The following is a 16,198-nucleotide window of genomic DNA, read 5'->3' as shown; positions in this document are numbered from 1 at the left end:
CGTTAAGTATTTAACCACGAGCCAACACCGTTGGGCGGGTAGAAGGACTTGGCTCAACTGTTGCGTCCTGCTTCGGAACAACGAGTTCGTCCTGGACCTGAACACAGCCACATGCACATACAGATGCACTGAATTGTTTCGCGTCCCGCTTTCGGGGACGAAACGTCGCCCCTGACACGGTGAATAATTAATTAACTTTCCCTACCTTTTCTGTTCTACGATTTTCCACAGGAAAACGGCGCTGTCGAGGAGACGCTGAAGGTTGAAGTTTTGAAGGAGTTCTAGTGTAACTCCACCACAATTCTTACACCGTTAGCTGCAAGGTGTGTGTGTGTGTGTGCGCGTGCCTCCACAACTGTCACAAAGGAAACGCGGAGGAAGGTGCAAGCTGATGGAAAATGAAGGAATAAACGGCGTGGAAAAGTGGAGGCACAACAACAGCAGCAGAAACAGCAATAGTACTTCATAAAGTTGTTACCGAGAAAAAGGAACGCGAGAGCTCTTTTGCGGGCAGAAAAGCAGAAAGTTCGCCGAAGGAAAAAAGGACTCGTTGGCACGGAAGAAAAAATTAAAACACGCATTCATCAAACATACAACTTAAGCGCACGCACTCACCAACAAACAAACAAACACGCACGCACAAAACAAGAGAAAATGTCAAATTAATTTCACCGGCGTCGATTAGCGTAACATGCGTGAAGCTTTTCCAAGTCTTCCATTTGATACCATTACCGAAGAGAAGCTACTACTAGCGGTCCCGCAATCGACGGCACAGCGCGACGACCACGACCACGACCGGCCTGGCGTGGAGCTGACGATAATCGGCGCAAAGATAATAATTAATCGTGAGGGCGAAACAATTAAGCAAACATTGGTGGATAACGAGCACGAGCAGCCGAAGCACCGGAAGAATGCTGTACTTGATACTGACGACACAGCGCAAAGCCACGTTGGCCATCTGCCAGCAGCAGTCCTCTCGGCAGCAGCAGCACCAGCAGGGGTGGCCCCAGCAGCAGTGGCAGGATCAGGAGGAGGGGCAGGAACAACAACGGCCACGACGGCGGCTGCTACGGCGGCGGCGGCGACGGCGGCCACGGCCTCCGTCAGCTCGTCGTCGTCCGCGGCGCATCAGCAGCACTCGGTGGCTGCGTCGGCCTCCGCGGCCGCAGCCACCTTCTCCACCACCGCAGCCACCTCCATTGCCAGCGGCGGGCCCGCACTAGCCTCCGCCACTTCGGTGCCGTTCTCGGGCGAGCTGGAGGAGCTCCAGAACATCCTGCACTTTCCCGAGGAGGTCGCGCTCCGGATCACCGACATGGAGTACCAGCTCTTCTACCAGGTAGGCAACTTCCGCACTGTGGTTAAACTAGTGGGCCACAGCCGACCATCATGCGTTTAAAATAAAACACACTCATACTCTACATATCGGGAACTCTGTGATAAAATTCTGACAGATGTAGTTTTTTAATCCACCTAAAAATATTTGATTTTGTTGGAATCTTCAGTCCGTGCGTCGTTCCTGCATAGGTCCATTTATTACGAACCGCAAAAATAGCAAACTTTCGTGAAGTTCTGTATGATTATTTATTGAACAAATTTCTACAAAGTCGAACATAAATGTTGATACTGCATTACACGACTTTGTCTTGCTGCAAGTAGAACATGCAAGCGACAGAACAGAACCATAGCTTTGTTGCTGAAAAACGGATACTTAAAGGACACATTTTCCTTAATGAGGTACTGACCTAAACACTCTACTACTCGAGAGCTTCCACCTTTCGTAGCCAAATCAATCAATTCTGAGTCTTCCATCGTTATTGCAAAATGACACTCCAACATAGCGGAAAAAAATATATACGGAGCCTAGTGTCGAATCGGTGCTAGAAATCGCAAAAAGTCTCCAAAAAATAAACTATTTCTTTTGCATAACGTGATACTAGCACGTCAGAAAGGTGTCCCCTGAAATGTATCCATTTTTGTCTAGCAATTATTTATCGTAGGCAATTGTAGTTCAAAGTAAGAGAGAACTTCGGTTGATTGGCCGTCAATACGAAAAAGACTTTTGATGGATGAATTTACTAAAATAATGTTCGTTTCGTGCATTAATTAATTACATCCATATTAACACTACAAAAATTGCACTAAAAGGATTGAAAGTACTGCCCAAGCTAATGAATAAAAGGCAGATGTCCACCGTTTTGCCTCATTGTGCTACGGGAGGGACACATCGTGAGCTGATTATACATTTTGCCACATGGCTCATCGTTGCGCCGTAATGAAGTTTCACTTCCACTTCGTGCAACTACATCAGCGACACTCATCCCTCCCATCAGCAGGGAGGGATCTGTTCGCAGGGAAGGGACAACAAAAAAAGGAAAACAGCGTGGGTCTGGAACTGAGGGATCGTCGCTCGGATGACGCTGGACGTCAAAGTCTGATTATCCAACAAAACCGGTTAAAAACTCACCTCGTCATCACCTGCAAACCTCACGCTGACGATGGTGACGGTCGCCGGATGATGGATTGGATTGAGTTGCAACCGCCATGGACACCGACCGTCTTTTCTCCTCCTCTTCCTCCCCGCAGCCCTTTCCTTGCGCCGCAGTAAGCCACGAGCGAGTGATTGAAATTCAGTTTAATTTTGGCAAACTTTTCCTTGGCCACGAACTTTCTCCGATCTGCTGGTTTGCCATTCCTTTACCTTCCCACCCTTACCACCCCTTTTCACCTTTGGAGCGAGTTGGTCCCCGCTTTTCAATGCATAACTTATTGCTCGCTGGGAAAGATATTCCGATTTTCCCTTTTCCATCCCCCAGCCTACTCCGTTTTTAACCAACCCCATCGAGCATCGAGCGTCGGTTAAATCTTACAACTTTTGCACAAAAGAAATAGAGCAGAGCGGCAGGAGCCTCACCCTGTCACCCGCCGCGCCAGCATTTTACCTTATTCATGGTCAATTAATACCTTCCGATTGACTGACGGAAAACGGTTCACAATTTCTGTGCGCTGGCCGCGCCGACACAATGTGAAACCGCTTCCGGTTAAGTGAACAGCAACGCTGGTGACAATGGGAGCTAGGAAAATGGTTGTGTCTGTGTGTGTTTGAAAGGAAGAGAATCAACGGTTGCTTTGTGATGAGCTCGTTCGGAAAATTCGTACCTATCCCGGGTGGTTCGACTACTCCGATCATTTAACCCGGTTCCTCTTTTAAAGTACGAAACAAAAGGGCTCGCAAAGGCCTGACAGCCATTTGACAGGTGGTACAGTTAACGAGAATAGTTAACAAGAGCACACACGTACACGTACATGGGAAAAGGTTCGTTACCCTTTTTTTCTCCCCTTTTTTGTTAGTTGGGAGTGGTGTAACATTCCTGCTTTTGCTACGAGGAAATTTCTAACAAACAGAAAAAGAGAAAAACGAGATGAAAAGTTAGCCAAAATCAACAGACGTTCCTCGTCCTCGGACCTCCTGGCAAAATTAGTCGGCCCATCCCTCATCCCGCTTTCGCTGAAACAACTCAATCGCGGTCCGTCACGATAATGGCCCGGGGCAAAAGTTTTCCCTTCGGTTACAGCAATGTTTCCACCCACGCGGGCGGTTTTCCCCATTTCCCTTCGGCAGCTCACTGTAACGGGAAGGGGTCGTTCCGATCGCAGTATCGATTACCCATTGCCCAGAACCGACCCCGTCCGCAGGCAGCCTTGGCGTGGCGCGGCAACATATTGTTTCGTTCGACTCGTTTGAATATTTTCCTCCGCCTCACTGGTTCGTTGGCTCGGAGGAAAAGCTCGCATTCACGTGAAGCAACAGGAGCGGACGGAATCGATCGATATTTCCGGTGCGTGCTCCTGCTGCTGCGATGCCTTCTGGAGTCGATTGATGGGGAAAAATGCTTCGGAAATTGCTTCCACCTTGTCTTTCGGGGGCACACGGGTGTTGCTTTTCCCGGGAAATGGACCACCCTCGCCCCGTCCGACCTCACGTCACTCACTGCGGGTTTTCCTAGGCCGAGGTGTCCTCGGTGGGTGTGTTGTTTGTCTGCAAACACACTCTTCTAGTTTCACAGAAATTAATTATCTTTTCCCCTCCGTCCCAGATACAAAGGAACTGGCAATCTTTTCGCTGAGCATGGGGGTTTCTCCCCCGGGCAGCTGGCGAACTTGGCGTGGGTGGCCGTAATGCGTTTTTCCTTTCGATTCTGTATTGCTAAAATTTTATGGACATCGTTTTGATCTCCTCCTTCGGGTTGGTTCTTTCTTTAACCGGCCGTTCGAGTTTGAGCGCAGAAAACCTGACGTAATCCTGGGTGGAAAAGTTTTCAAATTTTTTTTCTTTTCACTTTCATCAATATTCTACCACCATGTTGGATGCTGTGGGTACGTGGGCAACACACTTTCCTATTTTTCCATTCCCAAAGACGGCAACGAGACTGCGGGAACTAATAAATCACAATACTAAATGTGAAACTAATTAGCTTCATTATGTCTCTGATTATCGGATCATCTTTCGAGCACACCGGACCGTGCGCTGGTGTATGTGTGATCAAGAGGGAAGGGGGGGAACCATCTTCCAGCAATCAATAACCCCACCGTACCAGACCGGAACCGAACGGATGCCAAAAGCCACATCGACCGACCATCGTCCATTCCGTTAGCTCGACGAACGACTTTCGTACGTTTAAATCGTCCTCCGGAATGGGTATATAATAAGAAAATTGGAAGGGGGGTAGGGGGAAGAAAATGGGTCGAAAAGCGGACGGGTCGTAAAACCGAAAAAGAAAAACACGACTGGTAGAAAGTTGTCAACGCAGCCCCTCCGACTCCGGGGGGGGATGGGTTTTTGCAAAATTGACATGGAAAAGATTCGGTTTCCAGATCATTAATCAGTTTCATCGTTTCCTTGATCCCTCGCCTCCCCGTCGCGGCCTCCCACTTTTTACTCCTTTCTCCGGTCGGTCGTTTTCCCGGCGACGACGACGACCACGTGCCACTCAGTGTCCCGGTGGTTTTGGGCGGCCTGACCCCTTCCCGAGAGCGAGAACCGGCTCGGAACGTGTCAACAAAATAATAATGATGTACAGTGGAAAATATCCTGGGCCCCCATCCCGACACGTTCCCCGGAACCGGGTATCCAATAACAACTACTACTTCCGAAACTGTTCACAACTATTCGGTTTCATTAGTTACCCGTGTTTTGTTGCACACAGTGCACACCAGATCAGACCACCACCAGCTGTCCCCACGGGCATTGGGTGTGCCGATTCGCCCGAGGGTGAAGGCAATCAGTGTGTGTGGGGTGGTGGAACGAAACAAGGTCGCCGGTATACACCTCGGGGAAAAATGTTCACGCGCATTGGACGGCGATAAATTTAGACGTGCAGATAATTTCCCATTCCATACTCAAATGAGCAATAATCAATCGGCTGATTGTCTGGCACTAGGGAGCAGAAAAGGGGGGGGGACTAGGGTGGGATTTTCACACAGAATTGGTTGATTTAATGGTTTGTCCGTAATGGGATGGACCCCACGCCGGTTCGGGCTGGTAGCGGATGGCAATAATAAAATTGGCCTCATAAGTCGCCCCCAATCAATACTTCCTGGGCCGGTGTGGGAGGGGGTGTGTCCGAGAGGTGTGGTGGAAATGCGCCTAGCGAGCATGTATCGTTTATTGGCTTCCCTTATTCTCCCAACTCCCGGGCGAGCGGGCAGGACGGAGTCTGTGTCCTATTTATCTTCCCATCCTTGCAAACATTCTTACTGCGTAAGTGGTTTGGGGGAAAGCTGACGATGGTTCATTGGGGGGGAGGAGGGGTGTCCAGCGAAGGGGGATGGAAACGGTGGGTGATAAACCATTTCGCCGCAAGAAGTCGGTCGGAAGCCATGAGAGCGAGCGCCAACGGACGAATATTCCAAATTGATTGCTTTTCTCCCGGCCCAACCCGGCACGGGAGGTCTCTGGCTTCGGCTCCGGCTTCGGTTTTGCGTAAAAGGACGTATTTAATCTCGTTTATGGCACACACCGACAGCTTCATCTCTTTGCCGTGCTCACTTCCCGAAAGTCGATAGATAAAATTGGCCAACGGGACGCACCAACATCAAATGGATCGAACTCGAAAGCCTTTCGGAGCGCCAGTTGGTGACATTTTCCGGACGCTTTGCCCAGAGGAACGCTACGGAGAAAGAAAGGCACTGAAAAAAGCAAACGCTTTCCCCCCGTTCTCGCTTTGTGGCCCCCCTTTTGTGTGTAATGGCCGTCTCAGCTGGAGGTAATTAAAAATTAAAATTATCATCAGCCAACCATAAATAAAAATCAGACTCTTTCGGCGCGGGGAATTCATTCATTTCATGGCGATGTTTATTGTATCCTTTGAACCCTCGAGACCCCTTTATGGTGCCATTTTCTGCCAACTTCCAGCAAAAAACATCAGAGAGCGGTAGTTAATTCTCAAGCACAGTAAATTTCTATTAAGATGCGTACCTTGTACGGTGCGCCGCACGATGGGATTTACATACCTAGAAAAGCATAAAAATTCAAGTGAAAGCTAATTTTAGTTCCACAAACCGAGTATTATGCCGTTGGGGGGAAATATCAATATTATGAAAAGCCAATACTAGGAAGAGTAATATTAAATCCTGGCTTAAATTCTCTCACTTCTTTCAGTTTCACGTCTATCCAGCGAAATTATCCAATTACGTCGAATAATGTAAAGCTTACACATTGTGTTTTTATTCCACCCCTTACTTTCCTGCAGGAGATAGCTTTTATCTATTGTTTTGCTAAGCGTCTACCGCCAGTTTTTCAGTTTTCCAAAGCAAAGCTCCAGCTTTCGGCTCGGTTCCAGATGCATACGGCCATACGGGCGTCGAGCGGCAACTAGAGATAGCTGAACGAAAATAATCTTGCACCGTTCGTCCGCCGCCAACATCCGCATGATATTTCCGCTCGTACGAAGGATCATTTGCGTAAGATGGAGATGATTCTCCCCATTTTGATGGCTGTGAAATATGCCAACGCTCTCATACTATGAGTCATTCGACCCACCCATGTATGTGTGTGTGTGTATGTGTGCGTGACGCAGTGGTTGGAGGATGCAGGGTGGTTTCTTTGTCATGCGAGCATGAGCATGAACATGAGCTTGCTCCATTTCCCCCGTCCGTCGGTGGATTTTAAAACAAATGGAAATTTCTAATCAAGAAGAAGTAACATAACCTACAAGGCGCCACGTGGGACGTGCTGATAGATAGGTGAGGTTGGGGGTAGGTAGTGGGTGGTGGGATTCTCGGCTCGAAGTTGTCTTGGGAACAACTGCGCCGTGCTGGTGTGACTGCTCCGCCCGGAACCCTTCCTTCCTTCCCTTCCGGTGGTCGGAAACGAACGACAAAAATGACAAAATGGCCATCCGTGCTCCATCGACCCCTCTTCCGGTTGGCGTGTGCGTGCCCTCCACCGGTCGGGCGTCCGGTCGGGTGGTCGTTTTCCGGCTCGGTCACGTCCAGGAAGCGTAGAACGTCGTCGCCGTCGGCATCGACACACTATAGTGATTCATAATGAAAACGACCAACCGACTGAAGCTTAACCGAGCGAAGACGGCCATGACATAATCGACAGTAGTACGGGGGGAGAGGGAGGAACGGGGGGAGGGCAGATAAAGAGTGCGGAATGAAATTTACAACAAACTTCAGTGCCATTTTATTACACACATTCCCGCATTCTCTGGGGGCCCGCCGATCCGCATCCGGTGCCGGGAAAGCCTTAGACTTAAGCTCGGTTCTTCCGCCTTCTGCTACATACGATTACAGCACTGCGACTGATACCCGACGAACAAAGTTGCGCGACGGCGAGTTTAGGAGCAACAATTTCCATACAAAACGCCCGGGCGATGAAAGTGCTACCCCAGTGCTCCTCTCCGCGAGTCTATACTTGCAAGCGGTAGCACAACATCGCGAACAAAACACCGCGACGAAGCGATGCATCAGGAGGAATTTCCTCAGCCCACCCCTGTTCGACCCATACTTGCAGATAGAACTGCAACACGGAAAGGTTCGGACCAAGGCGCATTAAACAGGGTAGGTTTGGTAAATGTCGTTGAACTTTTCAAACCATAAAAACCCTGAAGTTGAATCGGAAAATTGATTCATATCAAAACTTAACCATGACTACGATGAAGGCACTTAAAAAATGAGTTATATTAAATACCAATGAAATCAGTTTTCTTAACTGCCAGTATTTTCTATGTATTGCTGCGTTGAACGCGGTATAGGACTTTCTCTCGCGCTTCTCAGGCGAAATCAAACTTCGCAGGAAGTTCTTGAACTTCTTGCTTCAGCGTATATACTCGATCAATAGGTTGAAAATTAGCACTGCACTTGTTTTATCTTGAGCAGTTGCGAGAGTAAGAACGATCGCTCGCACAGCCACCAATCGATAACGTAACGCTATGATGTTCGTTTTATACAGCTGGAAAAAAATATTGTTTATTGATTACTGCGAATGCGAAAAACCAAAACAATCGCTATACATCTCTCATACCATGATTCATCATGATTCATAATGTAAAGAAACAAAATATTATGTCAAAAACATGGGTCTTCTATCGAGCTATTTTTTTCAGTCGTAGAAGTGTAGTGGAGAAATAAAAAACACTTTTTTAAGTGACTGAAAGCGAAATAAGCGAACCAGATCCAAATATTGCGCAAAATAGAATCAATGTGTTCAGTTTGATATCAATCATCACTTCAAACACTGCTCATAATTACCAAGCAATGAAGAAAAAATGAAATATTATTTTGACAATTAATTATGAATTTGAACCAAATGTCAACAAGCCAAAGTAAACCAACCTGCAGCTCTATGAGCCTTGGGCAGTTTTGCCTGCTGTCAGCAGAGTTGTTTTGATTTTGCCACCGCTTGCAGAGTGAAATTGCAGTTCACCAAAAATGTGAAGAAAATAGTAATATAACGGCAGTTTTCGTTAATATTCGGTAAGTAAACGTTATTGTGATAAATGATAATCAGAAAGAATCCAAAACTGTGCTAATTTTTATGCATTTTCTCTTCCAAAGTTCAACGCAAGCAGCAGCGGCACCAGAAGCCCAAACGCGGTGTCTTCACGCGGTGGAATGCAAGTTCCGTGCGGAGATGGCTGATTTTTGCAGTAAAGGCGGCTCCTGGCGAATAAGTGGTTTGTAACGTGGTGTATAAATATATTTGAATAAAAAATGTTCTTTTAATATAAAATTACGACTCAGGAATTTTCCTTTGTACATGATGACAATATATTGAAAACATCGCCTCCATTAAAACACCGCGCATTGTATAAAAAACATCGCGTCACGCCGTTTTTGTCACGCGACCTACATATTTCGCGGGTTCCATCAGTACTCTGATGATACCATGAAAAACGCTCTTTTGATAGTGCAACATGCGTATTTTTGTTACTCGGGTAGCGACAGTTTTGCATGCTACATACACACACACACACATGGATGAAAGCACGCACGTGTCCTACGCAAAGGGAAAACGCGTGCCAGTTCAATCGAGCCGAGATCGAGTTGCTGATGTTATCCGTTTTACTTTCTTTCTTGCGGTGCGGTTATTTTTCTTTTCCTTCTGCTCGGCTCGGCCGAAATTTGCTTTTCCCTTTTATTTTCCGCTCGGTTTCACTTAACGCAAACCGGATGGAGGTCGCATTGGGCCGGGAGGAGCGACTGCCGATCGATTAGAACGGCCGCGATGATAGTCGTCGCCCCGACTTGCGACTGCCAACCGCAAGTTGTAAAAATGTAGACGGCACCTACACACAAACACCCAGTTCCTTTTGGGAAAAACATCCCGTGGATCCAAGTTTTATAGCCCCCGATCTACAGCGCGGTATCTGTCAACTCTTAAGAACACAGTGTTGTTGTTTAAACCACGAACTGTTATCAGGTTACATTCGGTTGAATTCATATAAAATATTCAGTTGAATTCATATAAAACGCATAAGTTATGCGTCTGTATTTAATAAAATGTCGTTAGCTTACTTCACTCATAAAAATATTCAACCTAGTAGGCCAGTAACTAGTATCAAGTAAGAGGCACCTGTCAACGATTTAGTATCCTTTGTTTTGACTTTTCTTTGTAATTAAAATTAAAATATGTTTGCCCAACGGGAAGAATCATTGAAATTTGGCTTTTGGATGATCATTGAAATTTTGTTTCTGAAACCCCTAAAAACAAATTTACCAACGAAACGAAATAAACGAAACAAAAATATTGTGCTAAGACGATTTTTTTTAAATCACATCGGTTAAGAACTATTGCCATGATGTGAATGCACTTTTCTGGCAAAGCCCTTATCTTTTTATCGTTGAACATCTCTTGTATCAACTGGCCTCTGATTCTGTCCAATTATCCAATAGAGATTGATTGGTATTTATGAAAAGTTATGACAAGTTGTTGATGTCAATAAATGTTCAAAGAAGATAATTAAAAGGTAATGTTGGTTTTCTGATACTGATTCCTTCTTCAATTTAATATTGTTGGCAAGGTAAAGTAATATGGTTTCTACTGTAATTTTATGCTATCACAATCGAGTGCCTTGAAGGGTTAACCACAATATTCTTTCTCCAACTTTCGCAGGTATCACCGGTGGATTTTATTAACGACGCCATACACGAGCTGCAAAAGGAACGCTGCGGTGTTGGCGGTGGTGGAGGTGGAGGTGGAGGTGGAAGGGAAGGAAGTGTTGGTGGCGGTGGGCCACAACACATCCCGTCGTCCCAGTGTAGCTTTATATCGTCACTGAATCCCATACGCAAACGATTCGATGAGGTAAGCCTTGGCTGGGTTGGGTTTTCTTCAAGGAGCCTGAAACAAAACTTGTCCATCTTTTTTCTTCAATGTCTTCAAACGTTTGTTTGTTTCCTTTTATTTCCCGTTTCCAATGCAGACCAGCGCGTGGACCAACTATATTGTCCTCTCACAAGGTACACAAGACGAACGAAAAGCGGCCTTTGCATGTCTGTTGCGTGTTGCTATTTCATGCTGGAATATCGGAAACTTCAATGGTGCTAAAGAGATAGTGGATGGTCTAAAGTGAGTTTCGCGTCTTCCTTCCAATTACCACTGTTTCCGTCCGTTTTCTTTTCTTTTACGGTCTGCTTCGGGGGGATTTTTTTTTTTTTATTTAAATTGAGGTCGAAAAGCCTTCTCGTCCTTGCCGGACGCCAAACAGGAGAGACACAGTGTTATTTATATAGTACAAACGGAGAAGAACCACCTAGCAGCTCTCTTCTACACCACTGGACATCATTTAATTAGACCGAGACGAGAGTGCGAACGAGAAGGGTCCTTCCTCTTTTCAACCTTGTTTACTCAACCGGTGCTCGATCCGGTCGGCGCAAGTTTTATATTTTCGCCTCTGTTAAGTTCCTCGTCCTCCGACCATCTTCCAAAGCTCAACCCAACGAAGGATTTGCATTTCAGATTCAGTTTTCTTCCGTTACCGTTTTTGTTTGCCGCCCGCTTTTCATGCTACAATGATGCCAATAATACAGTGATACGTTGTGAGCAGCTCCTCAGAAGTCAAGGGTGCTACGGTCTGTTGTCCGTGTTCCATGACCCCATAACAAGTACCGTTTCCACCGTTCGCTCAAGGAAGTGCCGCCGTCTTCTGCCTTTTTGATGATATTTCCACCGCCATGGGGTTTTTTTGTTTATTGTGTCTTATTGTGGACAAGTGTAACCCAGCAGAAGAACTAATATATAACACCACCGACCACCGACGAAAAAAGGGGCGACCGTTGAGGAAGGGGTTTCTTTCGGCCTCCAGCAGCATTCGACCGACTGTAGGCCGGCGGAAACTACTTGCCTCCGTCGTCCACCGCATCAGCACATCAGCTCTCTGCCTCTTTCTGCCTCGACATTTGCTTTATGTTGCGCTCCGGGGGCGAGATGTTTCCATTTCCTAGACACACACATTTTTTTTATATGTTTTGGCTCCCTTCCGGCCATGATTCGGTTTCGTTTTCTGCAAACGTCCGCACGCCCAGTCGGGTCCCAGTAGGGTTCGGCTTTGGATGACTTCATTTTTTTTTTTTTTTGCAAACACACCAGTTCTATAAATGTGAATTATAATTTGATTACCCAATCGGGTCAGTATCGAAGCTTTCCAGCTCCGGTGGAAATTCCATCGTGGTCGTGGAAAAGCACTTCGTCTTCGTCTTTGCTCTGCAAAGTGTCATGTTTATTCGACTATAAGCCGTGGACGAAAATTGATAAACATTTCCGGCACGTGGCCATGGTCGGGTTTTCGGGGATGCTTTCCAGCGAAATCCTCTGCCGTTGGTCCGATGTTATCGTGTTGTTTTCCATTTCACCCTTGGCAAACTCCCCCCCCGGCCGGGGGAGGACTGGGTGTTTTATTTATAGATCAATCAAAAAAGAGGCATTCTGGACGCTGGCCACGGATCGAACGGGCCGGAACACGGTGTACGAGTTTCTGACGACCGTTTTCGATAGCTTCGAGTATGATAATGCGGTTACGAGGGCGCTGGTGAGTCGTAGCCTTCGATTGCCGGTTCGATCCGTCCCCGGGCTAATGGGTTTTCTCTTCTCGGTTGTTGGTTGTTTTTTTTTTTTTGAACTCCATTAGGCGATACCGACGTGCCGCATGATACCGTACTTCCGGAACCACGTCGACGAGATCAAAACGTTGCTACTGACCGTCCCGCAGTCCACGGCGGCCCCGGATGGCGGTTCGGAGAACCCGGTGGAGAAGTACTTCCTGGGCGAGGCGAAACCGTTACCGCTGCGGGAGGACGAGGAGTTTGTGGCGAAGCTGTTGCCGCTGGTGCTACCGATAGATATCCGTTCCCGGACGCCGGTGCCGGAGGATCAATCGTGCCGGACGCCACCGGACATTCCCTCGGACGAATCGACCGAACCGCTGCTCCTTCCCGACGAGCACGGTGGACCCGAAGGGGAAGAAAGGAGCGACGAGATGGGCGGCGAGGAAGAATCGCTCGAGGATCTGCTGGAGCAGACGCGACTACGAACGGACGCAGCCGTCAGCAGGCTAACGACGTTCATCGAACACCACGACCAGCTGTGCCGGGAGTTGCCGCACAGCCTGCTGGAGTACCTCCGGGCCGCGGCCAACAGTCCGCGCCAAACGAAGACCCCGCTCTACATCTACCAGCCGTCGAACCTGCAGGAACAGGAAGAGGACTACGAGGTGGAGATCGGGAACTACAACCCGGTGCAGCCGCTGTTCTACGATCACGGCATCAGCATTATACCGCTGTCATCGAAACAAACCAACGCCATCGATCATCACATACTGCAGGTGAGTCAATTCAACTACTCCTCAGAAGATGCTCTTCTCCTCAAGTGTTCTATCACTGTCCATACATAATTTATCCAGTAAAATTTTTTAGGGTAATTTCTAAAAAGTTGTTTAAAAACCATTGACTACTGATCTACTCAATTTTAAGCAGCATTTTACCGTGTTCTGTTCAGAGCAGCGTTACTATGGCTACCCGATGAAAACTGCCCCTCTAATCGATTAATGTTGGAGGGATTTTGGATTTTTTTGAAATTCTAAAAGTTCAATTAGGAAGTTATACTGCCTTTGCTATGTGTAATAATTACACACTAAAACTAGTTCTGTCATCGAAAACATATTACGTAAACATCTGTTATGCACAGCATAGCAACGCAATAAGCGTAGCCTACTCCTCGCTGGTATTATACTGGCGCTGAAAACATGTGACCACGAGAGAGAAATTTGATTAATTTTGAAATACAGCCTACTGTTTTGAAAAGATTATAGAGCCGGAGATTATCCGTGATGTATGCGGATCAATTTCCGTTGAGGCTACAATTCTTCTCTAATCAGTCGCTCTTGAAGCGACACATTCATGTCGGTCAATCATTTTGGCTGCATTTACAATTCATGGTGCAAAATGTGCACAGGGAGTGCCGGAAGTGGCGAGTACAGTCGTACAAAGTAGCCATAACCACCACACTCCACAGCGCTATCGTTTGACCGTATCGTGCTGTTGAAATTTATTACGCCAATATTTCAATCAGTCCGTGCGGGGAAGTGGACCATCCGAAATCAATTAAGTTTCAGCGTCCCAAAGTTGCTGGCCTGTCGGAAATGAAAAGCAACATTTTGACCTCCACCATCTCCATCGCACCACCTGGCCTCCAGTCGCGTTGTGCGGTTATATGCCAGATAATTATCATAACACTGGACAGTATCCGTTCCGATCCGATAGACTGATCCAACAAAACCTTCCAGGAATATGGATGGGGATGGGGGACGACAAAGCGGAGAAGCTTCGTCAGGGCATCGGTGTGTTTCGCCCGGGATCACTTCAAAAAGTGCTCAAACGCCCAAGTGTAGCCACTCAATGGCCACTCCATGACCTGTAGAACTCGGCTGACCGCGAAACCCCGACGTCCACGTCCGACCACAGTCGACAGTCCGGATCCGGAGTTTGCTGACCCTCGCTTGATATTCCAGCAACCAATCGGTAAACAATGACCGTCGCCCATTACAACCGACCCCAGGGCGACACCTGTCAGTCGTTCGCTGGGCAGGCTTGTGGGCCGGTTTCCGAGACGAGTCCTCGTCCGTTGTTGTTGTGTGTCGCAATATTGTGCCCGTTGTTGGATTATGGATAGCTTGCGTTGAGTGCGCACCAGCCACGCCTTTGCTCGTGTTTCCGAGCCTTCCGTATGCTTCGTTGATGTAATGCTTGAACACATCAGCAACATACGGGATCGTATGTACGGGGATTCAACCGGGGCGGACTGTTGTTCGCAGCAGTTCCTCGAACTCAGCGGGAGTTGACCCCCACCCCCCCACTTGTGTGGATCCTGCCATCCCACACATCGAACATCGCATCCAGCTCGAAGCGCACCGTTTCCGAGCTCTCGTACTCGTATGTACGTACTTGTTGTGCTCATGTGCGTTATGGCCGACATCAATTTCAATCATCGCAAATATCGAATTATTGTGACCTACATTAATGGGTTTTACGTCTCCCGCACGTGCTGCCCCACCACCACCACCGGGTGGGGGGGTGGGGTGGTGGAGCAGTTGCTCTTAACTGCCATCATCTATCCGGCAGAAGTTTTACCGGTTCGTTCGATGGTGAGGTCGCGCTGGTGGCGATTTAATGAATTACAAATTATGGCATATTTCGGTACCGCATGCCGCAACAGACCGAGGACCTTTCCTCCTGTGCGCGTGTGTGTGGTTGGGCGGGTGTGAGCATTCAATCATTTTGGGGTTTTCTTTCTTCCTTCCCGCGTGCACTCACCTTTCCCACCTGCCCCAATGCACATTATTACACACACACACACTCACACATACTTTTTGTCTCCTCCCCCCCATCACGACATCCATAATTTCAAACGGACGTGTAGATTTTACACCACGGGACGACGTGCGTGCTGTGGGAGCCGGAGACTCCGTCGGATCGATCGTCGTTCGTCTACCTGCGCCTGGAGCGGTCCTGTTCGTTCGTGTCGTGGCAGAAAACTGCCTGGCGACGCATCAAATCCCAGCACGGTACGTTTGCCCATCGTCCCGGGCTAGCAGCCTAAAACCTATGACAGATGTTTCTCCTTTTTGCCCACCCCAGCAGACTTTAGCCTTAATGTCAACCCGGAGGAGATAGTGGCGTGGAAGTTTGCCAATCGCTATGCATCGAACGTCGGCGAGCTCGAAGGCCAGTGCCAGAACCTGGACGAGGGCATGCTGGACCTCGGCACGATCAAGGAGATCAACATGGGCTCGCGGAACCACGAGTACGACGCCGAGATACTGGCCGCCGGCAAGCGCTTCGGCCTTACGCACGTCGAGTGCTGCGTCACGCTGCTGTACGGGAATTCGGCCAGCGAAAACCGGATACTTTGCATCCTCTGCCCGCCGATGCTGTGCCGGGCGTGGTACGTCGGGCTGAACTGGATGCTGCGGGGCATCCGGCGCCAGCAGATACTCATCGACCGCTCGATGCTGTGGCTGAAGGAGCTCTACATCCAGCTGTACTTCGAGGAGGGTGCCTGCAGCGAACCGACGGTTGCCGATGCCATTAAAGCGTTCGGTGGCCGTTGTTATGGCCTTTCGTCGATCAAGTCCTCCTCGGGTACGCAGATCAATGACGCGAGCGAAACGTCGTCGATGACGAAGAAGGATTCGTC

General features: G+C 48.1%; 1 protein-coding gene across 1 annotated transcript in view; it reads left to right on the top strand.

The window, feature by feature from the left end:
* The first annotated feature begins 691 nt into the window (after positions 1–691).
* LOC131287912 (1-phosphatidylinositol 4,5-bisphosphate phosphodiesterase epsilon-1-like) overlaps positions 692–16,198 on the top strand; it is a 20,158-nt gene continuing 4,651 nt past the window's right edge. The window contains exons 1-7 of the mRNA XM_058317006.1: positions 692–1,339; positions 10,622–10,813; positions 10,932–11,077; positions 12,413–12,536; positions 12,636–13,328; positions 15,422–15,566; positions 15,643–16,198. The exon at positions 15,643–16,198 is cut by the window's right edge and continues 303 nt beyond it. Coding sequence (XP_058172989.1) covers positions 692–1,339; positions 10,622–10,813; positions 10,932–11,077; positions 12,413–12,536; positions 12,636–13,328; positions 15,422–15,566; positions 15,643–16,198 — 2,504 coding nt within the window. The remainder of the gene's footprint in view (positions 1,340–10,621; positions 10,814–10,931; positions 11,078–12,412; positions 12,537–12,635; positions 13,329–15,421; positions 15,567–15,642) is intronic.

This window comes from Anopheles ziemanni, chromosome 3 (genome assembly GCF_943734765.1).
Source record: "Anopheles ziemanni chromosome 3, idAnoZiCoDA_A2_x.2, whole genome shotgun sequence".
Taxonomy (NCBI): Eukaryota; Metazoa; Arthropoda; class Insecta; order Diptera; family Culicidae; genus Anopheles; species Anopheles ziemanni.
This window is presented reverse-complemented; position numbering and strand designations above follow the sequence as displayed.